A 27117-nucleotide genomic window follows, 5' to 3' on the forward strand; every position below is an offset into this window, starting at 1 on the left:
GTATCTTGTGGGGGTTTTTTGTTTTGTTGGGTTTTTTTTGAGACAGGGTCTTGCTCTGTCACCCAGGCTGGAGTGCAGTGGCGCGTGATCTTGGCTCTGCCTCCCAGTTTCAAGCGATCTTCCTGCCTCAGCCACTTGAGTAGCTGGGATTACAGCCATGTGCTATAATGCCTGACTAATTTTTGTGTTTTTTGTAGAAATGGAGTTTCACCATGTTTGCCAGGCTGGTCTCGAAATCCTGGCCTCAAGTGATCCACCTGCCTCGGCCTCCCAAAGTGCTGGGATTGTAGGTGTGAGCTGCTGTGCCTGGCCCAAAATTCTTTATGTATTTTGGATACTAATTCTTTGTTACAGAGTTAGCAGGTATCTTCCAGTTTTTAGTTTGTCTCTTCACTTTGTGATGTTTATTAATGAACAGAAGATCTTAAACTTATGTAATTTTATTAATCATTTTCTTGATATCTCATGTTTTTAAGATGCTATTGTGTTCTCTTCTAAGAGGTATACAGCTCTGCTTTCACAGTTAAGTCCTCTATCATTTTTGTTTTTGTCCTTTACATGTGTGCTGTCCAGTTGACTGCAGTATACATGTAGTCAGTGGCTACATGTGGGTATTTAAAAAAAAAAGATTTATAGAGGTATAATTGACATACAATAAATGGTACACATTTAAAGTATACTCTTTGATAATTTTTGACATAATGTGCATGTCAAGCCATCATCACAGTCAAAGCAATAAACATCTATCACGCCCAAAAGTTTCCTTGTGACCATTTGCAATTATCCCACATTCTTCAATCTCCATTTCTAGGTAACCACTGAGCCACTTTCTGTCCTGTAGATTATTTTTTCTATAATTTTATATACAGTCATATGTTGCTTAACAACAGGGATATGTTCTGAGAAATGTGTCTTAGGTGATTTTGTGTTGGTGTGTGAATATCAGAGTGTACTGACACAAACCTAGATGGTATAGCCTACTGCACACCTAGATTGTATAACCTATTGCTCCTAGGCTACAAACCTGTATGCAGGCGGTATGGTATCATTGTTAACTTCCTGATTTTGATGGGATCGTAGTTATGTAGGAGAATCTCTTTGTGTGTAGGAATTAAATACTATAAATATTTAAAATTGATGGGATTTGGTGGTTTACACACTATTGCTTCAAGAAAAAGAAAATAGAATTATTCTTGCAAAAAAGGAAAGGTAAAGCTGAGGATATAAAAAGATCAGAAACCCGGATACTTTTAGGAATCTAGGTAGCAGTTTCATCAGGGTCTTGCTGCTGGATGTGTACCAGATAACAGTCTGTTTTTTATTCAATGAAGAGAATAAATAAGAAACAGCAGCATTTGGAGTCACCATTTGGTTATGATAATCCACTGTCATTTTCCAAGAGCTATCAGACTTTTGCAGTGGTCAAACTATGTAATAGGAATAGATAAGATTTGCCACCCCTTCTTCTTTCTTGTTTTACTGGTGGCAGGAATCTTTGTTATTCTTTGAAGGATGCGACAATCCTTTTAAATTATTATTTTGGAGTAAAGTCTCATTGTTGAGGTGCTCCAAAGTCTTGCACTTGGCCTTTTCTACCATAATAGGCTTCTAACCTATCAGTTAAGAGCTTTGAGGAGAAGCTATTAGTTTTTGTCCAGCTAGTTGATATTCCATTAAGTCTGTGGATATGGGGGAAGTGTGTACTATGTAATACTAAATAGTATTACTGCTTAAATCAGCCCTTTAAATAAGGGCTACAGTGAAAGCAGTGTAGCCTTTTTTTTTTTTTTTTTTCGTTTGGACTATTTCTTCAGAAAAAAAATTCTTAAAACTGAATTATTTGCTTAAATAATGTATACCTTTTGATGGTTGCCAATAAGTATTTTCAAATTGCTTCCCTGAAGGCCTTACATCTCCATACTACTTTGGAATTGGAATTCTGTAAGAACTCTTAAATGATTGAGAGTATGTGCCCTAGAGTTGTACTGCCTAGGTTCGAATTCCAGCTTCTCCACTTACTGAGAGGTGACAGCATGCTGGCAGCCCTCGCTGGCTCTCAGCGCCTCCTCAGCCTCGGCGCCCACTCTGGCTGTGCTTGAGGAGCCCTTCAGCCTGCCACTGCACTGTGGGAGCCCCGCCCTGGGCTGGCTGAGGCCGGAGCCGGTTCCCTCAACTTGCAGGGAGGTGTGGAGGGAGAGGCGCGGGTGGGAACCGGGGCTGCGTGCTGCGCCTGCGGGCCAGTGCGAGTTCCGGGTGGGCGTGGGCTTGGTGGGCCCTGCACTAGGAGCGGCCAGCCGGCGCTGCCGGCCCCAGGCAGTGGGGGGCTTAACACCTGGGCCAGTAGCTGCGGAGGGTGCACCGGGTCCCTCAGCAGTGCTGGCCCACTGGCGCTGCGCTCGATTTCTCGTCGTGCCTTAGCTGCCTTCCCATGGGGCAGGGCTTGGGACCTGCAGCCCGCCACACCTGAGCCACCTGCGCTGCAGCCCCCCCCCCCCGCCCCGGCCTGGCACACCCAAGCCTCCCCAATGAGCGCCACCCCCTGCTCCACAGTGCCCGGTCCCATTGACTGCCCGAGGGCTGAGGAGTGCGGGCACAATGCGCGGGACTGGCAGGCAGCTCCACCTGCCGCCATTGCGGGACCCACTGCGAAGCCAGCTGGGCTCCTGAGTCTAGTGGAGACTTGGAGAACCTTTATATCTAGCTAAGAGATTATAAATACACCGATCAGCACTCTGTATCTAGCTCAAGGTTTGTAAACACACCAATCAGCACCCTGTGTCTAGCTCAGGGTTTGTGGATGCACCAATCGGCACTCTGTATCTAGCTAATCTGGTGGGGACTTGGAGAATCTTTATGTCTAGCTAAGAGATTGTAAATACACCAATCAGCACTCTGTGTCTAGCTCAAGGTTTGTAAATGCACCTATCAGCACCCTGTGTCTAGCTCAGGGTTTGTAAATGCACCAATCAGTGCTCTGTGTCTAGCTGATCTAGTGGGGACTTGGAGAACTTTTGCGTCTAGCTCAAGGATTGTAAACGCACCAATCAGCACCCTGTCAAAATGGACCGATCAGGTCTCTGTAAAACAGACCAATCAGCTCTCTGTAAAATGGACCAATCAGCAGGATGTGGGTGGGGCCAGATAAGGGAATAAAAGCAGGCTGCTTGAGCCAGCAGTGGCAACCCGCTGGGGTGGCTTCCACAGTGTAGAAGCTTTGTTCTTTTGCTCTTTGCAATAAGTCTTGCTGCTGCTCACTCTTTGGGTTCACACTGCCTTTATGAGCTGTAACACTCACTGCGAAGGTCTGCAGCTTCACTCCTGAAGCCAGGGAGACCACAACCTGTGTCTGGAAGTGGTGGGTTCTTGGTCTCACTGACCTCAGGAATGAAGCCGCGGGCCCTCACGGTGGGTGTTACAGCTCTTAAGGTGGCGTGTCTGGAATTTGTTCCTTCTGATGTTCGGATGTGTTCGGAGTTTCTTTGTTCTGGTGGGTTTGTGGTCTCGCTGGCTCAGGAGTGAAGCTGCAGACCTTTGCGATGAGTGTTACAGCTCTTAAGGCGGCGCGTCTGGAGTTGTTCGTTCCTCCCGGTGGGCTTGTGGTCTCGCTGGCTTCAGGAGTGAAGCTGCAGACCTTCGCGGTGGGTGTTACAGCTCATAAAAGCAGCGTGGACCCAAAGAGTGAGCAGTAGCAAGATTTATTGCAAAGAGTGAAAGAACAAAGCTTCCACGGTGTGGAAGGGGACCCGAGCGGGTTGCCACTGCTGGCTGGGGCAGCCTGCTTTTATTCTCTTATCTGGCCCCACCCACATCCTGCTGATCGGTAGAGCCCAGTGGTCTGTTTTGACAGGGCGCTGATTGGTGCGTTTACAATCCCTGAGCTAGACACAAAGGTTCTCCACGTCCCCACCAGAGTAGCTAGATACGGGGTGTGGATTGGTGTATTTACAATCCCTGAGCTAGACATAAAGGTTCTCCAAGGCCCCACCAGAGTAGCTAGATACAAAGTGTCGATTGGTGCATTCACAAACCCTGAGCTAGACACAGGGTGCTGATTGGTGTGTTTACAAACCTTGAGCTAGATACAGAGTGCCGATTGGTGTATTTACAATCCCTGAGCTAGACATAAAGGTTCTCCACGTCCCCACCAGACTGACGAGCCCAGCTGGCTTCACTCAGTGGATCCCGCACCGGGGCTGGAGGTGGAGCTGCCTGCCAGTCCCGCACCCTGCGCCCGCACTCCTCAGCCCTTGGGTGGTCGATGGGACTGGGCGCCGTGGAGCAGGGGGTGGCGCTCATTGGGAAGGCTCGGGCCGCACTGGAGCCCATGGAGGGGGTGGGAGGCTCAGGCATGACGGGCTGCAGGTCCTGAGCCCTGCCCTGCGGGAAGGCAGTTAAGGCCCGGTGAGAAATCGAGCGCAGCCCCGGTGGGCTGGCACTGCTGGGGGACCCAGTGCACCCTCAGCAGCTGCTGGCCCGGGTGCTAAGCCCCGCATTGCCCGGGGCTGGCAGGGCCGGCCAGCTGCTCCGAGTGCAGGGCCGCCAAGCCCACGCCCACCCGGAACTCCAGCTGGCCGGCAAGCGCAGTGCGCAGCCCCGGTTCCCGCTGGCGCCTCTCCCTCCACACCTCCCTGCAAGCTGAGGGAGCCGGCTCCTGCCTTGGCCAGCCCAGAAAGGGGCTTCCACAGTGCAGCGGTGGGCTGAAGGGCTCCTCAAGTGCTGCCAAAGTGGGAGCCCAGGCAGAGGAGGCGCCGAGAGCGAGCGAGGGCTGTGAGGACTGCCAGCACGCTGTCACTTTTCAAACCCACCAGAAGGAACGAACAACTCCAGATATGCCACCTTAAAAGCTGTAACACTCACCGGGAAGGTCTGCAGCTTCACTCCTGAAGCCAGCAAGACCACGAACCCACCAGAAGGAAGAAACTCCGAACACATCCGAACATTAGAAGGAACAAACTCTGGACACACTGCCTTTAAGAACTGTAACACTCACCGTGAGGGTCCGCGGCTTCATTCTTGAAGTCAGTTGAGACCAAGAACCCACCAATTCCGGACACATTACTACCTTTGTGACCTTGAGTAAAACTATTTGCACCAGGGTATCCTTACCTATAAAATAGAGATGTTATAACAATTTATTGGTTTTTGCCTTTATGACATGCGTATTTTCTTGCTTAGGAAAATTTTCCTTAGGCTGGGTATGGTGGCTCACACCTCTAATCCCAACACTTTGGGAGGCTGAGGTGGGCAGATTGCTTGAGCCCAGGAATTCAAGACCAGCCTGGGCAACATAGTGGAACCCCCTCTCTACAAAAAATACAAAAATTAGCTGGGCGTGGTGGCGTGCACCTGTAGCCAGCCCCAGCAAACCCAGCTGCTTGGGAGGCCGAGGTGGGAGGATCGCTTGAGCCCAGGAGGCAGAGTTGTGGTGAGCCAAGATCACGCCACTGCATTGCAGTCTGGATGACAGAGTGAGACTGTCTCAGGGAAAAATTAAAAGAATACTTAAGTGAGAGTTAATATACTAGATGGTGCTGTCTTTTAATGCACTCCTAGTTTTATGTCATTAAAAAAATTAAAATATAAAGTAGAAAATAAATACTATAGTTAAGGAAGACAACGTAAAAATATCAGTTCCATAATATATAAATTTAGTGCAGTTTCAATCAGAATCTCAAGAAGGTTTGTTTTTTAATTTTGCAAGTTGCTACTAAAGTTCCTTTGGAAAGTATGTGGGAGAATTTTCTTTTTACTTTTTTTTTTTTTTTTTTTTGATAGAGATAGGGTCTTACTATGTTGCACAGACTGGTCTTGAACTTCTGGGCTCAAGCTATCCCCTCCTGCCTTGGCCTCCCAAAGTGCTGGGATTACAGATGTAAGCCACCGCGCCTGCACCTCTCTCCTCCTTTTTTAAGCGACAGGATCTGTGTTCTCCAGGCTGGAGTATAGTAACTATTCACAGGTTCAATCACAGTGCACTATAGCTTCTAACTCCTGGGCTCAAGCGTCCTCCTGCCTCAGCCTCCCAAGTAGCTGGGACTGCAGGCATGAGTGACTGCACCCAGCTTTGTAAGATTTTTTTGTTTTTGTTTTTGTTTTTGTTTGGAGGCAGAGTCTTGCCCTGTCACCCAGGCTGGAGTGCAACGGCATGATCTCGGCTCACTGCAGCTTCTGCCTCCCAGACTCAAGTGATTCTCGAGCCTCAGCCTCCTGGGGTTATGGGTGTGGTGGCACACAACTGTAATCCCACCTACTCTGGAAGCTGAGGCAGGAGAATTGCTTTAACCTGGGTGGCGGAGGTTGCAGTGAGCTGAGATTGAGCCACTGTACTCTAGCCTCGGTGACACAGCAAGGCTCTGTCTCAAAAAAAAAAAAAAATAAATAAAATAAAAAGAAAAAGAAGGCCAGGTGCAGTGGCTCATGCCTGTAATCCCAGCACTTTGGGAGGCTGAGGAGGCAGATTACTGAATGTCAGGAGGTCGAGAACAGCCTGGCGAACATGGTGAAACCCCGTCTCTACTAAAAATACAAAAATATTAGCCTGGTGTGGTGGCACATACCTATAATCTCAGCTACTCGGGAGGCTGAGACAGGAGAATCACTTGAACCCAGGAGGCAGAGGTTGCAGTGAGCCAAGATCACGCCACTGCACTGCAGCCTGGGTAACAGAGCGAGACTGTCTCAAAAAAAAAAAAAAAAAAAAAAAAAGCGAATTGAGGGATACTTGAACTACCAATTATTAAAAAGTACTATAAATAGATTAGTAGGATGAGTTCAGAAATAGATCTAAGGCAAAATGTAGCATATAATAAAGGTGACATTTCAAATGAATAGGGAGAGTATGAATTAGTCATTTTTAGGTCATGCAAAATATTTCTTTGTTCATGTTAGGCTTTTGACCAAAAGTGTGTTTTAAATAATATTGCATCTAAGGATATTTATTTTTAGCTCGTTTTTTCACTTGCCATTTTGTTTTAGGTGATTTTTGTGAGTGACTGAATTATTTGTATACTGTAGGTAAATTTTGTTTTGTTTTCTTTCTTTTACTCTTTTTTTTTTCTTTAGGAGACTGAGTCTTGCTCTGTCGCCCAGGCTGGAGTGCAGTGGCACGATTATAGCTCACTGCAGCCTTGAACTCCTGAGCTCAAGTGATCCTCCTGCCTCCTCCTCTGAAGAAGTTAGAACTAACAGATGCATGCCACCACACCTGGTTAATTAAAAAAAAAATTTTTTTTTTTTTTTTGTAGAGACAGAATGTGGCTGTGTTCCCCAAGCTGGTCTCGAGCTCCTGGCCTCAAGTGGTCCTCCTGCCTTGGCCTCCCAAAGCACTGTGAATGTAGACATGAGCCACTGTACCCTGCCAACTTTTGTTTTTTGAATGTACTGTAAAACTCCTTCTGAGAGTTCACCTCATTTATTCATTCACATTTATTGTAGTAGAAGTTTTTTTTGTTTTTTTTTTTTTTTAATTTACTTCAGTTTGTTTAAAAAGAAAGGGGATAGCCAGGCACAGTAGTGCATGCTTATAGTCCCAGCTGCTTGGGAAGCTGAGGCAGGAGGATTGCTTGAGCCCAGGAGGTCAAGGCTGTAGTATGTGATGATCACACCTGTCAATAGCCTGCACTCCAGCCTGGGCAACATACTGAGACCCTGTCGTTAAAAAAAAAAAAAAAAAAAAATAGAAGAAAGGGTTTTATTAAAAGCTAGTAAACACCCCAAATAGTTGAAAGGGCTGAAGAAACATACAGTATACTCTAGGCTGAGCTTCTAGGAAATAAGTTCTGCAACCAGATTGCAAACTGGATGGGCTATGAAGCTGTCCTTGCTGTGATTTCTGCCGGCAAAATTGATACCTTCTCTCTGCTTTTTTTTATTTTAAATATTAAAAAATATAGCATATGTGTAGAAAAGGTCATAAAACATAAATATACACTTTAATGAATAATTATAAACTGAACACCATCCAGTTAGGAAAGAACATTGTCTGCACTGCAGATATCTGTATGTCCTTTCTGATCTCATATTTCTATCTCCCTCTGAAAAACTACCTTCCTGACTTTTGTCATGAGAGTTCTGTAATGGTTTACTTGTTTTTCTTAATAGTTTTACCACTTTTCTCTAAACATGATGGTTGTTTTTGAAGAAAATCATGCTGTATGTGTTCTTTTATCACGTGCTTCTTGTGAGATTCTTCTGTGCTTTATGTAGTATTGTCCATTTTCATGTTGAACAACTTGGGCTGTTGCCCATTTGTAGCCCTTATTATTGTTTTAGAGACAGGGTCTTGCTGTATTTCCCAGGCTATAAACTCCTGGGCTCAAGCGATCCCCCTGCCTCACCCTCCTGAGCAGCTGGTACTACAGGCACGTACTACCATGGTTGACTCATTTATTTGTTATATATGTATGTTAATTTGTGGTATATATCTAGAAGGTAGTCAAAGAGTATACATATCTTTACCTTTAATAAGTAATGCCTAAATGTTACCTGAAATGTACCAGTTTACACTGTCACCGTAGTTGATGATAGTACACGTTGCTCCATTTTCTTGACCACAGTTTGGTTGCTATTGTCAAACTTTAACTTATGCAGTCTTGTAGTTATGCAGCACTATCTCATTGTGGTTTTAAATTAGTATTTCTCTGATGATTAAAGAGGCTGAATACCTTTGCATATTTTGTGGCTGTTTGGATTTCCTATTTTGTAAAAGGCTTGTTTAAGCTTTTTGTCCATTCTCCCATTTGGGTAGTCTGTCTCATTGATTTGATTTGTAGGAAAATTTTATATATTCTGGATGCTTTTCCTTTGGCGCGTATGTGTGTGTATTCTGTTCTGTGAGTTGTTTTTATTCTAATAATGGTATCTTCTGAAGAACAGATTTTTTTAGTTGCTTTTAAAAAAGATGTACAATGTGATTGATGATTTTATATATGTATACATTGTGAAATGATTACCACAGTCAAGTGAATTAACACATCCGTCACCTCACATAGTTACCTTTTTTTGGTGGTGAGAACACTCAAGATTTATTTTCAGCAAATTTCAAGTATATAAAACAGTATTATTAACTATACTCTCTGTGTTGTACATTAGATACTAAGAACTTACTCATAATGGAAAGTTTGTGCTGTTTGACCAACATCTCCCCACTTCTCCCAACCCCTAATCCCTGGCGACCATCCTTCTACTCTTTCCTTCTGTGACTTTTTCTTTAGATTCCACGTATAAGTAAGATCATACAGTATTTGTTTTTTCTGTGTTTGGCATATTTCGCTTAGCATAATGTCCTACAGGTTCATCCTTGTGTTGCACATGGCAGGATTTCCTTTTTTTTATGGCTGAATGATATTCCATTGTGTATACACACATTTTCTTTATTTATTTATCTCTTGCTGGATACTTAGATTGTTTCCATATCTTGGATGTTTTGAATAATTCTGCAGGGAGCTTTGAGGTACATGTATCTCTCTGAGAGACTGATTTCATTTTCTTTGGATATACATTCAGAGGTGCAATTCCTGAGTCATATGGTACTTCTATTTTTAGTTATTTTTTAATTCTGTAATATTTTCCATAATAGCTATGCCAATTTACATTTCCATCAGCAGTGTACAAGTGTTCTCCCTTCTTCACATCCTGGCCAGCACTTGTTTACTGTTATCTTTTTGATAATAGCCATCCTAATAGGTGTGAGGTTATCTCTCTCTCTCTCTCTCTCTCTTTTTTTTTTTTTTTAATTTTTTTGAGACAGGTCTTCTTGCTCTGTTGCTCGGGCGGGAGTGCAGTGGTGTGATCACTGTAGCCCCAGACTCCTGGGCTCAATGGAACCTCCTGTCTCAGCCTCCTGAGTAGCTAGGACTACAGATGTGTGCTACCATGCCCGGCTAATTTTTAAATTTTTAGTGGAGATGGGTCTCGCTATGTTGTCTATGCTGGTGATAAATTCCTGGCCTCAAGCGATCTTCCTGCCTCATTGTGTTTTTGATGTGAATTCCCCTCATGATGATTGATGTTGAGCTTCTGTTCATATACTTGTTGCTCATTTGTATGACTTCTTTGACAAATGTCTATTCAGGTCATTTGCCCAGTTTTTTTTGTTTTGTTTTGTTTTGTTTTGTTTTGAGACAGAGTCTCACCCTGTTGCCCAGGCTGGAGTGCAATGGCATGATCTTGGCCCACTGCAACCTCCACCCCCTGGGTTCAAACGATTCTCCTGTCTCAGCCTCCCCAGTAGCTAGGATTACAGGCGCCTGCCACCACGCCTGGCTAATTTTTGTATTTTTCGTAGAGACAGGGTTTCACCATGTTGACCAGGCTGGTCTCGAACTCCTGACCTCGTGATCCGCCCACTTCAGCCTCCCAAAGTGCTGGGAATACAGGCATGAGCCACTGCGCCTGGCCTGCCCAGTTTTTAACTGTGTTTTTGTTTGTTTGTTTGTTTTGCTATTGAGTTGTATGAGTTCCTTATATATTTTGGATATTAATCTCTTACCACATAGTGTAAAGTTTGTAAATATTTTCTCCTGTAAGTTGCCTTTTCATTTTGTTGATGGTTTCCATTCCCGTGCAGAAGCCTTTTAGTTTGATATAGCCCACCTGTGTATTTCTGCTTTTGTTGCTGGTTTTTTTGTTTGTTTGTTTTTGTTTTTGTTTTTTTTAGAGACAGAGTCTCGCTCTATTACACAGGCTGGAGTGCAGTGGCGTGATCTCAGCTCACTGCAACCTTTGCCTCCTGAGGTTAGGATCCCTCTTGAGCTGGGATTACAGGTGTGCGCCACCATGCCTGGCTAATTTTTGTATTTTTAGTAGAAACAGGCTTTCACCATGTTGGTCAGGCTGGTCTAGAACTCCTGACCTCATGGTCCACCCACCTTGGCCTCCCAAAGTGCTGGGATTACAGGCATGAGCCACCACACCCAGCCTGTTGCCATTTCTTTTGGTGTCATATTAAAAAAGTAATTGCCAAGACCAATGTCGAGATTTTTCCTTATGTTTTTTTTTCTAGGAGTTTTGTGCTTTTTGTTTTTCTTTTCTTTCTTTCTTTTTTTTTTTTTTTTTTTTTGAGGCAGAGTCTCGCTCTGTTGCCCAGGCTGGAGTGCAATGGCACGATCTTGGCTCACTGCAACCTCCACCTCCAAGGTTCAAGCGATTTGCCTGCCTCAGCTGCCCGAGTAGCTGGGATTACAGGCGCACACCACCACATCCAGCTAATTTTTATATTTTCAATAGAGATGGGGTTTCATCATGTTGGCCAGGTTGGTCTCGAACTCCTGACCTTAGGTAATCTGCCTCGGCCTCCCAAAGTGCTGGGATTACAGGTGTGAGCCACTGCACCCGGCCTGAGTTTTATGCTTTCAGTGTATTTCTTACATTTCAGTTTTTAATCATTTTCCAGTTAATTTTTGTGTATCATATAAGACAAGGGTACAATTTCATTCTTTTGCATGTGGATATCCAGGTTTTCCAATGCCATTTATTGAAGACTATCCTTACCTCAGAGTTTTTTTGTTTTTTTTTTTTGGAGACAGGATCTCACTCTGTTGGCCAGGCTGGAGTGCAGTGGTGCCATCTCCAGTCACTGCAGCCTCCACCTCTTGGGTTCAAGTGATTCTCCCACCTCAGCCTCCTGAGTAGCTGGGACTACAGGTACAGGTGCCTGGCTATTTTTTGTATTTTTTGATAGAGATGGGGTTTCACCATTTTGGCTGGGCTGCTTCAGGGTGTTTTTTTGGAGCCCTTGTCAAAAGATTAGTTGACCATATATACATGGGTTTATTTCTAGGCTCTCTTTTCTATTCCCTTGGTGTATTTTTATGTCTGTACCATACTGTTTTGATTACTGTAGCTTTGTACTACACTTTCAAATCAGGAAATGTGATGCCTTTTAATCTTTGTTCTTCTCTGTCAAGATTGCTTTACTGGCCGGGCGCGGTGGCTCACGCCTGTAATCCCAGCACTTTCGGAGGCCGAGGCGGGCGGATCACAAGGTCAGGAGATCGAGACCATCTTGGCTAACACGGTGAAACCCCGTCTCTACTAAAAATACAAAAAATTAGCCGGGCGAGGTGGCGGGCGCCTGTAGTCCCAGCTACTCGGGAGGCTGAGGCAGGAGAATGGCGTGAACCCCAGGGGGCGGAGCCTGCAGTGAGCCGAGATCGCGCCACTGCACTCCAGCCTGGGCGACAGCGAGACTCCGTCTCAAAAAAAAAAAAAAAGATTGCTTTACCTATTTGGGGTCTTTTGTGGTTCTGTATGAATTTTAGGGTTTTTTTTCTATTTTTGTGGAAAATGTCATTGGAATTTTGATAGAGATTGCATTAAATCTGTAGATCTCTTTAGGTAGTATGGACATTTTAACAATATTCTTACAATCCATGGACACAGATTTTTAATGTTTATTTTTGTCTTCTCTAGTTTTTTTCATCAGTGTCTTACAGTTTAAGTATACAGATCTTTCACCTCCTTTGTTAAATTTATTCCTAAGTATTTTATTCTTTTTGATGCTATTGTAAATAGGATTGTTTTCTTAACTTTTTTGGGGGTAGTTTGTGAATAGAAATGCAACTGATTTTAGTATGTTGATGTCATATTCTACAATTTTATTATATTTGTTTATTCTAACAGTTCTTTGGTTGAGTTAGGGTTTTTTTTCTTTTCTTTCTTTCTTGTTTTTTTGAAACAGAGAACAGAGTCTCACACTGTTGCCTTGGCTGGAGTGCAGTGGCATGATCTCGGCTCACTGCAAGCTCCACCTCCCGGGTTCACACCATTCTCCTGCCTCAGCCTCCCGAGTAGCTGGGACTACGGGCACCCGCCACCACACCCGGCTAATTTTTTGTATTTTTAGTAGAAACGGGGTTTCACCATAGTCAGGATGGTCTCAATCTCCTGACCTCGTAATCTGCCTACTTCGACGTCCTAAAGTGCTGAGATTACAGACATGAGCCACCGCGCCCAGCCTGTTAAGAGTTCTTATCTCAAAAAAAAAAAAAAAAAAAATTTATCTGCCAGGCCCGGCCTAGTGGCTCATGCCTGTAATCCCAGCACTTTGGGAGGCCAAGGCAGGCGGATCACGAGGTCAGGAGATCGAGACCATCCTGGCTAACACAGTGAAATGCCGTCTCTACTAAAAAAAATACAAAAAAATTAGCCAGGCGTGGTGGCAGGCGCCTGTAGTCCCAGCTACTTGGGAGGCTGAGGCAGGAGAATGGCGTGAACCTGGGAGGCGGAGCTTGCAGTGAGCCGAGATCGTGCCACTGCTCTGCAGCCTGGGCGACAGAGCGAGACTCCATCTCAAAAAAAAAACAAAAGCAAAAAAAAAAAGGAACACTCATTTACTGTCTTTATTACTGATTGTTCTTTTTGCTTATGTTGGATTACAAGACTGCATTTTTATTTTTTTTCTTAACATAATTCTGTTCATTTAAACTTCCAGGAATTCTTCATCTTTGCTTATGACCTTTCTATGTGTTTCTATATGTTGTGGACTTTTTCTAATATCTACATTCTGTCCTTTCAGTGGGATTTTGGTGGGGAGTATATGTCATTGTTTGGACTCATTTTGCCGTCATGAACTATAAGTTGCAGTTTGTTTAGTGTTACAGAATACTTCAGAGTTTTTGAATGACAGTGAATTTAATTAAACAATATAGGGTTTGTAATTTAATATACAGGGATTCTGCCCCTAAATATTTGAGTTATCTCAAGCAGATTTCTTAATTATTCAAAGTATTGATATCCTTATCTGCAAGATTAGGAATAAGTAAATAAAATAAAGAGAATAATCATATCTGTCTCATAAGTTCGTCACAAGCATTATTTGAGACAATACATGTAAAGCTCTTAGTATAGAACCTGGTATACAGTGAGTATACTCAGTAAATGTAATTTGTTAAGTAGTGACTACTCAAAATAGTTATTTCAAGAACAAATCAAGCCGAGTGCGGTGGCTCGTGCCCATGATCCCAGCACTTTGGGAGGCCGAAGCAGTTGGATCACCCAAGGTCAGGAGTTTGAGACCAGCCTGACCAACATGGCGAAACCCCATCTGTACTAAAAATACAAAAATTAGCTGGGGATGGTGGCGGGCGCCTGTAATACCAGCTACTCGAGAGGCTAAGTCAGGAGAATCACTTGAACCCAGGAGGCAGAGGTTGCACTCCAGCCTGGGTGACAGAGTAAGACTCAATCTAAAAACAACAAAACAGAAAAACAAGTAGCTTTTTCAGAAAGCCTTTTAGAAGAGATATTAGTAGACAGATGCTAAGTGGCTGGCTAAATGATATCAAAACTCTTGAATCAAAATTGATTCAGATTAAAAAAACCTCTTAACACATTCTTTCCTCTCAGTGTAGTTAGGACTAAGAGTCATGTAGCAGTAGTAAACCTATCCTGTAATATATTTCTCTTAGGGTTGGTTTGATAGTTGTATCATAATTGTATTATTTATAAAATTAATTTATTAATGTATTCATTAATTAACCTAAGTCCTTTAGTGGTTTTCAGAATATTTTTCTTAAATTTTTTCCTATGCTAATTCGAATGTTAACATGCTAATTCAGAGTTTGTTGCCATTTGTATCCTGACAGTGTATTAATGTTTATACTTGTAAGAGTAAAATATTTTATTTCTTATTACAGCGGAATGGCCAAAGACTATGACAGGTCTTCCCAGCACATCAGGGACAACTGCCAGTGTGGTCATCATACGGGGCATGAAGATGTATGTAGCTCACGTAGGTGACTCAGGGGTGGTTCTTGGAATTCAGGATGACCCAAAGGATGACTTTGTCAGAGCTGTGGAGGTGACACAGGACCATAAGCCAGAACTTCCCAAGGAAAGAGAACGAATCGAAGGACTTGGTGGGAGGTAACATTCTGTCGTTTTCTCTTTCCTCTTTTGGTTCTATTTAGTCCTTTTATGCTTTACTAATGAAATTGACCTACTACTCTCCCTTTTATTGAAGTTACTTTCTTAGTATTACAGGTTTTTTAGTTTGTCTGATGTAATACCCATGTATGTACATTCATATTTTTCTCATTACTATGAATTGACTGTTTTATTTCTGATAATGACTCTAATAGGAAATAATATTTCATTGGGCCCCAAGGAAACAATACAAGGTTTTACTGAAAACCTTTCATATGACTTTCAGAATCTAGACGGAGCAGCTCTTGGAGTTCCAGAGTAGAACACTTTGAATCTGGCTGGGGGAAAAAGATTAAATTAGAATTAACCTTCAGCGTTTTTCATTGATTTCAGATTTACTGCAAACCTTTCCAATTATTGTTTTCTTTGTTTGAACTTAGCGTTTCAATGTGTAAGTAATTTGTAAACTAGGAACTGAAATTGATTTCAGCATTATATTTTTATGATTCAAACTTAAATGAAAGATTATTCTAAAAATCAACAGAGTGAATAACATGAAAAAATTTAAAAATTATCTCAATACCGATTTTTAAAAATTGAGGATATGAGGCAAGTTGAGTAGAATCCAATGTTTTCTAAATAATCCTTCTAACTAAAGCCTTCCCATGATATCGTTACTTGCCTCCTCTTTTTTGCTTTTATTAAATCAAAATTGGTCCTTTGCAGAGAAACGACAAACTAAGGAAAATAATTAGCATCTGGCCGGGCACTGTGGCTCACGCCTGTAATCCCAGCACTTTGGGAGGCTGAGGCGGGCAGATCACCTGAGGTCGGGAGTTCAAGACCAGCCTGACCAACATGGAGAAACCCCATCTCTACTAAAAATACAAAATTAGCTGAGTGTGGTGGCACATGCCTGTAATCCCAGCTACTCCGGAGGCTGAGGCAAGAGAATCACTTGAACCCAGGAGGCAGAGGTTGTGGTGAGCTGAGATTGCACCATTGCACTCCAGCCTGGGCACAAGAGCAAAACGCCATCTCAAAAAAGAAAAGAAAAGAATTAGCATCCTTAAACTACAAGGAATTCCACAAATTAATAAAGTACTAAAGTGTGAGGCCGGGCGCGGTGGCTCACACCTGTAATCCTAGCATTTTGGGAGACCGAGGCAGGTGGATTGTCTGAGCTCAGGAGTTCGAGACCAGCTTGGGGAATGTGGTGAAACCCCATCTCTGCTAAAATACAAAAGAAATTAGCCGGGCGTGGCAGCGTGCACCTGTAGTCTCAATTATTCGGGAGGCTGAGGCAGGAGAATTGCTTGAACCCAGGAGGTGGAGGTTGCAGTGAGCCAAGATCGCGCCACTGCACTCCACCCTGGGCGACAGAGCGAGACTCCATCTCTTAAAATAATAAAAATAAAATAAAATAAAGTACTAAAGTGCATGGCACCCCTGGATAGGTGGATAAAGGAGAGAAAGTTTGAACAACAAAAAAATGCAAAACAGTAGTAAACATTTGGTGAAATAAAAGTAAAACATTAAAATGAAACTTCATTTCCTGTTATTAGATTAGCAAAGATAAAAGAAACAAAGAGATTCCTCTCAATATTTTTGTTGAAATGGTTACCTTCTTGGTAAGATTACAAATTGGTACTACCTATATAGAAAATAATATATACCAGTAGCTTTAAATGTTCAGGGAATCTATTCTAAAGAAGAAATCTGAACTGTGGACAAAAATATCTGAATAGAGTCATTGATTGCAGCATTTGTAATGACTGTTAAAGGCCAGAAGTAACTTGAAGGCCCAACAGCTGGAGAATGGTTAAGTATATTTAGCAACATATTCATAATGCTGAATATGATACAGCCATTAAAAATAACATTTATAGATAAGTTTATAAAACGCATGGTGTTTTGAAATTTTTCCAAGTAAAGGTAGAGTAATATGAACTCCCATGTATATGGGGAAGGTTTAATGATAGAGGAAAATGTTTATGGTCACAAAAAAGCAGGATATAAAATTATATTTCTAGTGTTAGCAATGCAGAGACATGAGAATAAGATGGAAATAGTCTAAATTTTTATAAATGAGTGATGAGATTTTATACCATACGTTTATTTTTATTTTTTTAATGGTGACGTTCATTTGGTTCAAATTCAGGTAGCATAAAAAAGAGGATATGCTATGGAAGGTCTCTCAGCTGCTACTGTCCCAAAGGCCACCTTGTTCCCCTCCACTTACTAAGCAACCAGTATGGCTGTGTGTCCTTTCAAAAGAGAGATATTCATATATAATCAAATATATTATGGAGCTGTACCATGTACAGATGTACTGTCATTTATTTTAATCAGTCTCCTATTGAAGGATTTTTATTTTTTATTTTATTTTTATTTTTATTTTTTATTTTTTTTTTGAGACGGAGTCTTGCTCTGGCGCCCAGGCTGGAGTGCAGTGGTGCAATCTCGGCTCACTGCAAGCTCCGCCTCCCAGGTTCACGCCATTCTCCTGCCTCAGCCTCTCCGAGTAGCTGGGACTACAGGCACCCGCCACCACGCCCGGCTAATTTTTTGTATTTTTAGTAGAGACGGGGTTTCACCATGGTCTCGATCTCCTGACCTTGTGATCCTCCTGCCTCGGCCTCCCAAAGTGCTGGGATTACAAGCGTGAGCCACCGCGCCCGGCTAAGGATTTTTATTTCTAATTTTTTTTTGTTATTGCAAAGTGCTGTGAAATGAAAAATCTGCACATGTGTGCTTTTGTGCACTTGCCAGTATATTTGTAGGATCATTCCCTAAAAGTGGAATTGCTTGGCCAAAGAGGTGTATGTTTTGAATATTGATAACTATTTGTCTCTATAGAGGTTGTACCAATTTGTACTTCTACCATCAGTGTATATGGATGTCCTGGATAACAAATAAAACTTTTTGATTATATCCAGTTTCGGGTTTAAAAAAGGGGTGTCTCAATGATGTGTTTTATTTATTTTTTTTTTGAGACAGAGTCTGGCTCTGTCGCCCAGGCTGGAGTGCAATGGCACGATCTTGGCTCACTGCAAGCTCCGCCTCCTGGGTTCATGCCATTCTCCTGCCTCAGCCTCTCTAGTAGCTGGGACTACAGGCACCTGCCACCACGCCCGGCTAATTTTTTGTATTTTTAGTAGAGATGGGGTTTCACCATGTTAGCCAGGATGGTCTTGATCTCCTGACCTCGTGATCCGCCCACCTCAGCCTCCCAAAGTGCTGGGATTACAGGCGTGAGCCACTGCGCCTGGCAATGATGTTTTAAAAAAAAATTTTAAGAAATAGAGATGAGGTCTTACCATGTTGCCCAGGCTGGTCTTGAACTCCTGGGCTCAAGCGATCCTCCTGCCTTGGCCTCCCAAATTGTTGGGATTACAGATGTGAGCCACGTGCCCAGCTTCAGTACTGTTTTAATTTGAATTTATCTTATGAGAAATGTTGAATCTTTCTGTATATTTAAGAGCCATTTTATATTTTCTTTTCTTTGTATTTCTCTTTATATTTATTGTTCATTTTGGGGGATTGTTGTTAGCCATTTTTTTCCCCACATTAATATATAGGGGCTAGCTGTACATTAAGGAAATTAGTCTAATATATGTGATATGAATTTTAGATACTGTTTCCACAGTTTGTCTTTTGATTATGCTCCTGGAACTTTTTCCACGTGGAAGTTTCTTTTAATGTAGTTAAATTTATTAGTCTCTTCTGTTACAACTTCTTGGGTTTTATGCCATACACACAGTGAAGCTTTTTAATAAAGTCTGCTATATTTTCTTTTAGTACAACAGGAATATTTTTGGTCTTAGAAACTCTGTTTGTTCATTGTATTTGTTTGTTTTTGACATGATCTCAGTCTGTTGCCCAGGCTGCAGTGCAGTAGCACAATCATGGCTCACTGCAACCTCAAGTGATCTTCCCATGTTAGTCTCTTGAGAGCTGGGACTGCAGGTGCATGTGTGCCACCATGCCAGCTAATTTTCTTTTTCTTTTTTTTTTTTGAGACAGAGTCTTGCCCTGTCACCCAGGCTGGAGTGCAGTGGTGGGATCTGGGCTCACTGCAACCTCCACCTCCCAGGTTCAAGTGATTCTCCTGCCTCAGCCTCCTGAGTAGCTGGGATTATGGTTGCACGCCACCATGCCCAGCTAATTTTTGTATTTTTAGTAGAAACGGGGTTTCACTGTTTTGGTCAGGCTGTTCTTGAACTCCTGACCTCGTGATCCGCCCGCCTCTGCCTCCCAAAGTGCTGAGATTACAGGTGTGAGCCAATGCACCCGACCAGGGAAGAGTATTTTGCTCACTTCTCCATAAATGTTTGTCTTTGATACTGTTTCAAAACTCAAGAAATGATAATTTCTTTAGGTATCTGAAACTTTATTAATGAACTTTGCATATTCTTACATTAACAGCCATTAGTCAGTCAATGAGGACATTAGTTGAATTGAATTTTTTTGGTTTTTTTTTTTTGAGACTGAGTTTTGCTCTTGTTGCCCAGGCTGGAGTGCAGTGGCACGATCTCGTCTCACTGCAACCTCTGCCTCCTGGGTTCTCTACCTCCGGAGTAGCTGGGATTACAGGCATGTACCACCACACCCAGCTAATTTTGTATTTTTAGTAGAGACGGGGTTTCATGAGCTCCCGACCTCAGGTGATCCACCTGCCTTGGCCTCCCAAAGTGCTGGGATTACAGGTGTTAGCCACTGCTCCCGGCCCTGAATTGAATGCCTTTTAAAAATCCCTGCGTAATTAAAAAAAAATTAATGACTTTAATTTTAAGGGTACTTTTAGATTCACAGCAAAATTAAGTGGGAAGCACAGAATTCTCATATATGCTGTGGCCTACCCCCATCTCCCAGGCTTCCCCACTATCCTTCTCCAGAGTGTTTGTTATAATCAATCAGTGAACCTACATTGACATACCATTATCACCCAGTGTATATAGTTTACATTAGGGTTCACTCTGGGTGTTATACATGTTATGGGTTTTGACAAATATGTCGACATGTATCCATCATTATAGTATCATGCAGATTAGTTTCATTACTGTAAGAGTCCTCTGTACTTTGTCTATTCATCCCCTTCCTGGCTTACTCCTGGCAATCACTGCTCTTTTTACTGCCTTCATAATTTTGCTTTTTCCAGAATATCATATAGTTGGAACCATATAGTGTGTAGCCCCTATGCATGACTTTTTAATATATGCATTTATTGTTTGTAATATACTGGTTCACTGAGTTATACAGAGCTTGCAAATATTGACACTTTTTATTATACTATATAATATCCAGTCATGCAGCCTCTCAAAAAACTCCACTGTACATATGTGGTCTTAGTAGTATTATGAAAAAAAAAATGGACCTTGGAGACACCCTGAAAAAGTCTGTAGTAACCTGCCAGGGGCCCCTAAACCACATTTTGAGAACCACTTTGCCAGTACTCGTATGGTTTCATCATCTTTTATATTTTAATCTTTAATCCTTCTGGAATTTTAAGATCTAAGATATGTAGTAAATAGACAAGTTAACTTTTTTTCTAGGTGGCTACTAGTAGCCACTTGAATAATTATACATCTTTTCATTACTGAGTAGCAGGGTGACCAGGCTTAAGACCCTTCTTTAGGGGGAAGATGACCTTGAATTTACCCTTTCCTTGTATTTCTCTGGTTAAGATAAATGTGGAATATCACCTCTGTTGTAAGACAGCATTGCTTATTGTAGAATGATCCCTGAATGGAATTGCATCTTGGTAGGGAAGTTGTTGAATGGACTATACATTTCTATTCGGAAGCACAGGCCTTGGCTTCCTTGTATGCATGCAGTTTGTCTTGTGTAGGGACCAAGAAACTGTAGTCATGTGCTATTTATTACATTGGTTTCTGTGACACATGAAGCTTACCTAAGCTAGACCCTGTCGTCTTGCTTACAACTGAGCCATCACTTGGGAGATGGAAAAATGGCTTCTGGCTGTCTGAATCACTGCTGAAGACAATATCCTTGAAGCCGCTATGGTGGCATACTCTATTTCCTGCCCAGTATCCTGCAAAGTTAGATGAACCTCCTTTCAGGCTATAGTCTATTTGATCTTGTGATTGTGAAGGTCAGAATATATCTGACACCTCTGCTGGTTGTCATGCTAAGTGGGCTTTGCAAATTATAAACAGAATTCCTCCATATATTTGGGTCTTTTCTGGGCTATATTTTTTTCCTGTTTATTTACCAGTATTATAATTTTTAAAACTGAGACTTTATTATAATTTTAAATATTGGTAGGCCTGATTCTTTCTCATTAATCTTCCTTTTAAAAAATACTTTTCTTGGGGCCGGGCACAGTGGCTTACGCCTGTAATCCCAGCACTTTGGGAGCCTGAGGCAGGCGGATCACCAGAGGTCAGGAGTTCGAGACCAGCCTGGCCAACATGGCGAAACCCTATCTCTACTAAAAATACAAAAAAATTTTCCAGGCATAGTGGCATGTGCCTGTAATCCCAGCTACTCGGGAGGCTGAGGCAGGAGAATCTCCTGAACCTGGGAGGCGGAGGTTGCAGTTTGCCAGGATCATGCCACTGCACTCCAGCCTGCCCAACAAGAGTGAAAACTGTGTCTCAGAAAAAAGAAATAAAGCAGCTGGCTGCTGCACCTGTAATCCTAGCGCTTTGGAGGCCAAGATGGGAGGATTACTTGAGGTTAGAAGTTTGAGACCAACCTGTTCAACATAGCGCGACCTCCATCTCTATGTAAAAATTTTTTTTATAATTATAAATAAAATAAATGAACAAAAAAGGAAATAATTATTTTGTACAGAAGAAATTACCCTTTTGTGTTTTAAAAATACCTTTCTTGACTATTCTTTCTTGTTTTTTTACTTGAATTTTAAAATTATATTTTATTTGATTTTAATAACGTTTTTAGAAAGAGTTTTTTGGCTTTATTACCAAAAACACCATCTGGACAGTTGGGCAGATACTCTGCTATTTTGGAGCAGGTAACTTTTTGCAAAAATTGAGCTATTCTATTATAAGTTATTTCCTTGCTTCCCTCTGTCCCGGGCTAGGCAACGGGCCAGCATTTTGTTTTTCCAGCCTTCTGTTGCTGCTCAGTCAGCTCTCTGCATGTCAGGCTGTTCCTTTTTACGTGCCTTTTAATCATATAGGACAACAACAAGGAGTGCAGTAAAAGCATCTTTTATAACGTTGCTTTGATTTTTTGTTACTAGATGTTAAAACTTCTATGTTTTAACCAGTATCATTATTTGTCTTTTTGTGTCTCAGAAACACAGATCATAATATCTTTGAATATTAAGTGTCGAGAGAGCTGCTCGTCTAGTTATATTGGAAGCAGCTACTCTAAATTACTTAGGTACTAAGCCTTACCTTGTAGGGAGAAGGTTTAGCAAAGAATAATAGAGCTTTAAGATGGTATTAAGGCAGAATGTTGGCATCTTATCATAACTCTTGTGTTTCATGGATTCTTGTGAATGGCAAGTTTAGTCTACTCTGCTGTTGACTTTTGAGGATCATCATTGAAGAAAGCTTAATATAACAAAATGAATGCCTTTGATATTTTAACTCTTGTTATGATCAACCTGTTTATATCAGAACTTATTTAAACTAGTTCTTGGCTGGGCATGGTCGCTCACGCCTGTAATCCCAGCATATTGGAAGGCCCGGATGGGAGGATGGCTTGAGCCCAGGAGTTTAAGACCAGCCTGGCAAACATAGTGAGATCCGTTCTCTACAAAAAAATTACATGCCTTTGGTCCCAGCTATTTGGGAAACTGAGGTGGGAGCATCACTTGAGCCCGGGAAGTCAAAGCTGTGGTGAGCCACGATCACACCACTGCACTGCAGCCTGGGTGACAGAACGACATCCTGTCTCAGAACAAAATGAAAACTAGTTCTCAAAAGGGATGGTAGGCTGGGCATGGTGACTCATGCCTGTAAGACCAGCACTTTGGGAGGCTGAGGCAAGCAGATTACTTGAGGCCAGGAGTTCGAGACCAGTCTGGCTAATACGGTTAAACCCCGTCTCTACTAAAAATAAAAAATTAGCCGGACATGGTGGCGGGTGCCTGTAATCCTAGCTACTCAGGAGGCTGAGGCTGCAGTGAGTCAAGATCACACCACTGCACTCCAGCCTAGGTAACAGAACAAGACTATCTCCAAAAAAAAAAGGGTGAGGGGATGGTAAATGAGCAACTTTCTGGAATTTCTATTCTTTGTTAACACCCACAATGTTTTCTGGTCATTCTCTACTTGTTTCAGTCCTCCTCTGGACTGTTTGGTATACTCACCACTAGCCACAAATGACTGTTTAAATTAATAAAAATTAAATTAAAAAAATCAATTCCCATTTGAAGTAAAGCTCATTTTGGTCATGCCAGGCATAGTTGGAGAGACCATCTCTAATGTTTTGATTATCAGTGTTTTTTCCTAAAGAACTAATCATATTTCCGGCTGGGTGCGGTGGCTCACGCCTGTAATCCCAGCACTTTGGGAGGCCGAGGCGGGTGGATCACGAGGTCAGGAGATCGAGACCATCCTGGCTAACACAGTGAAACCCCGTCTCTACTAAAAATACAAAAAATTAGCCAGGCATGGTGGCAAGCTCCTGTAGTCCCAGCTACTCATAGTCCCAGCTACTCGAGAGGCTGAGACAGGAGAATGGCATGAACCCAGGAGGCGGAGCTTGCAGTGAGCCGTGATCGCGCCACTGCACTCCAGCCTGGGCGACAGAGCCAGACTCTGTCTCAAAAAAAAAAAGAACTAATCATATTTCCAAGTTTTAGGCATTTCTGTTGCTCCTATGACACATTTTTAGGAGGGTTTTCTTACTCTTGTAACTCCCAAATCTATATGTCTACAGCTGATCTGTTTCACAAAGTCTAGTCTCACACTTTGAATTACAGAAATACCTAAATATATAGTATTTTCTGTATATTGCTGAAATCATATTAAAACTGCCAACAATTAGCTGGGCATGGTGGCACATGCCTGTATTCTCAGCTACTCAGGAGACTGAGGTGGGAGGATCACTGCAGCCCAGGAGGAGGTCAAGGCTGCAGTGACCCATGAATGCACCACTGCACTCCAGCCTGGGCGACAGAGAGAGACCCTGTATCAAAAAACAAAAAATAGGCTGGGTGCTGTGGTTCACATCTGTAATCCCAGCACTTTGGGAGACTGAAGTGGGAGGATGGCTTAAACCCGGGACCAGCCCGGGCAACATAGTGAGACCCCGTCTCCTCAAAAAAGAAAAAATTAGCCAGGCGTGGTGGCCCATGTGGTGGCTCCCAGCACTTTGGGAGACTGAGGTCAGGAGTTTGAGACCAGCCTGGCCAAAATGGTGAAACCCTGTCTCTACTAAAAATACAAAAATTAGCAGGCGTGGTAGCACGTGCCTGTAGTTCCAGCTACTTGGGAGGCTGAGGCAGAAGAATTGCTTGAACCCAGGAGGCGGAGGTTGCAGTGAGCCGAGATCGTGCCACTGCACTCCAGCCTGGACAACAAGAGCAAAACTCCATCTCAAAATAAATAAATAAAAATAAACAAAAAAACTGGCTGGGCATGGTGGCTGACGTCAGCCTGTAATCCTATCACTTTGGGAGGCTGAGGTAGGTGGATCACCTGAGGTCGGGAGTTCGAGACCAGCCTGGCCAACATGCTGAAACCCTATCCCTGCTAAAAATACAAAAATAGCCAGGCGTGGTAGCATACGCCTGTAATCCAAGCTACTCAGGAGGCTTAGGCAGGAGAATCGCTTGAACCCAGAAGGTGGAGGTTGTGGTGAGCTGAGATCACGCCACTGTGCTCCAGCCTGGGCAACAGAGTGAGACTCCATCTCAAAAACAACAACAACAAAAATTAAAACTGAAGTTCTGCTATGTTTCCCCCATCCTCAACATAAACACTCAGAACTCTATAACCTTTCCTTTTTAATTGCTTATATCACAATTTAATCCCTATTTATTTATTTATTTATTGAGACAAGAGTCTCAATAAATAAATAAATATTTATTTATTTGACTCTGTCATCCAGGCTGGAGTGCAGTGGTGTGATCTCGGCTCACTGCAGCCTCTGCCTCCTGAGTTCAAGCAATTCTCTCTCCACTTAGATAAGGCCTTCTGTCAACCCCCAATTGTTTACTAATTAGGTAGTTTTGCTTTTTTTTTGACATGGTATTTATACTCACTTTTCTTCACATTACATTCATTTGGTTATACTGCCTATTCCAGTAATCTCAAAATTTTCCACTTTGAATCTACCCTAATTCCTCTCTGAACAGGAATTTTGGCTTATGCATCTTTGTATTTGAAACACATAAGACATTATTTTGTAATAATGTGGTCTTATTTTATTAGTGATTTAATATACTGAGCTACCTTAGTTGTTGTATTTTAATCATTTAGATTATTTATGTGAACTCTATTTATTTTTAGTGTAATGAACAAGTCTGGGGTGAATCGTGTAGTTTGGAAGCGACCTCGGCTCACTCACAATGGACCTGTTAGAAGGAGCACAGTTATTGACCAGATTCCTTTTCTGGCAGTAGCAAGAGCACTTGGTAAGTAGGACTCAATTTGGTGAAATTATACTGAATTTTCTACAATATATGGTGGCAAAAGAGGACACTGAGAACTAAACCCTTACACGGCATATAGTGAGGGTAGAGATATCATGATATTCTATTAAATGCTTTAGAACCTAATCGAAGCCATGCATGGTGGCTCACGCTTATAATCCCAGCACTTTGGGAGGCTGAGGTGGGCGGATCACTTGAGGTCAGGAGTTTGAGACCAGCCTAGCCAACATGGTGAAACTGCATCTTCACTAAAAATACAAAAATTAGCTTGGCATAGTGATGTGTAGCTGTAGTCCCAGCTACTCAGGAGGCTGAGTCAGGAGAATTGCTTGAAAGCAGGAGGCAGAGGTTGCAGTGATCGCACCACTGCACTCCAGCCTGGGCGACAGAGCAAGACTCTAAAAAAAAGCCTAATCGAGGGGAAGGTTTAGGTATATATTGCACTGACAGTTGCCCTTTGTTCATGAGTCACGTTCAATGTTTTGCTAATTTCTATCTGTGTTTAGGGAAGTATATGCATATCTAGGCTTATTGTTACCCTTGACACTATTTTTAAGTATCCCATTCTACTTTAGCCCTTAATAGTCCTCCTGAGAGCCTTCAAAACCTCTTTTTTCTTTAGTTAGCAAAGTAAAATAACTATGAAAAAAATAGTTATATTTCTGGTCTACCTGGCTTTGGAAAGAAGGCTAGAGAATTATACCTATTAAGGTGTCTTACCTTGGCTATGCTAGATGGGGGTAGTTTTTCCAAAGAAAATGTCTCTGAGAAAATGCACATTTGTTTATTTTTATTTTATGAGACAGGGTCTTGTTCTGTTATTCAGGCAGGATTGCAGTGGCATGATGACGGCTCACTGCAACCTCTACCTCCCAGGCTCAAGCAATCCTCCCACCTCAGCCTCCCGAGTAACTGAGACTACAGGTGTGAGCCACCACGCCTGGCTAATTTTTTCTTTTTTAAGGAGACGAGGTCTCACTATGTTGCCCGGGGTGGTCCTGGGCTTAAGCCATCCTCCTACCTCGGTCTCCCAAAGCACTGGGATTACAGGCATGAGCCACCACACCCAGCACAACTACTATATATATATTAATAATTTGTTTCCAATGCAAAACTATAATTTTCTTCTTCCACACCCTGACTGGTGGACTTTTTAGGTTATATCCAAGCATTTGCTATTATGAAAAATACTGCAATAAATATTTCCTTATGTACACATATGAGATTTCTTTTTTTTTTTTTTTTGAGATGCAGTTTTACTCTTGTTGCCCAGGCTGGAGTGCAGTGGTGCAATCTCGGCTCACTGTAACCTCTGCCTCCCAGATTCAAGTGATTCTTCTGCCTCAGCCTCCCGAGTAGCTGGGATTACAGGCATGCACCACCACGCCCGACTAATTTTGTATTTTTAGTAGAGACGGGGTTTCTCTATGTTGGTCAGGCTGGTCTTGAACTCCTGACCTCAGGTGACCCGCCCGCCTCGGCCTCCCAAAGTGCTGGAATTACAGGCATGAGCCACTGTGCCTGGCAAGATTTCTTTAAGATACATAACTAGAAATGGAATTTCTGGGTCATAGTATGTTACTTACCAACTGTTTTTGTGTCGTAACACTCACACAAGATGATAATATTTCTACAGTAAGCAGAGGAGGCTACTT

The 27117-nt window shown here is 42.4% G+C and overlaps 1 protein-coding gene across 2 annotated transcripts in view; it reads left to right on the forward strand.

The window, feature by feature from the left end:
• PPM1D (protein phosphatase, Mg2+/Mn2+ dependent 1D) overlaps positions 1–27117 on the forward strand; it is a 68516-nt gene that overhangs the window by 11219 nt on the left and 30180 nt on the right. For both annotated transcript variants that reach the window (XR_008653161.2, XM_055257592.2), the window contains exons 2-3: positions 14637–14865; positions 25320–25444. Coding sequence is in view for 1 of the 2 variants with exons in the window: in XM_055257592.2 (XP_055113567.1) it covers positions 14637–14865; positions 25320–25444 (354 nt within the window). In the remaining variant the exon portion in view is untranslated. The remainder of the gene's footprint in view (positions 1–14636; positions 14866–25319; positions 25445–27117) is intronic.

This window comes from Symphalangus syndactylus, chromosome 20 (assembly GCF_028878055.3).
Source record: "Symphalangus syndactylus isolate Jambi chromosome 20, NHGRI_mSymSyn1-v2.1_pri, whole genome shotgun sequence".
NCBI classification, from domain to species: domain Eukaryota; kingdom Metazoa; phylum Chordata; class Mammalia; order Primates; family Hylobatidae; genus Symphalangus; species Symphalangus syndactylus.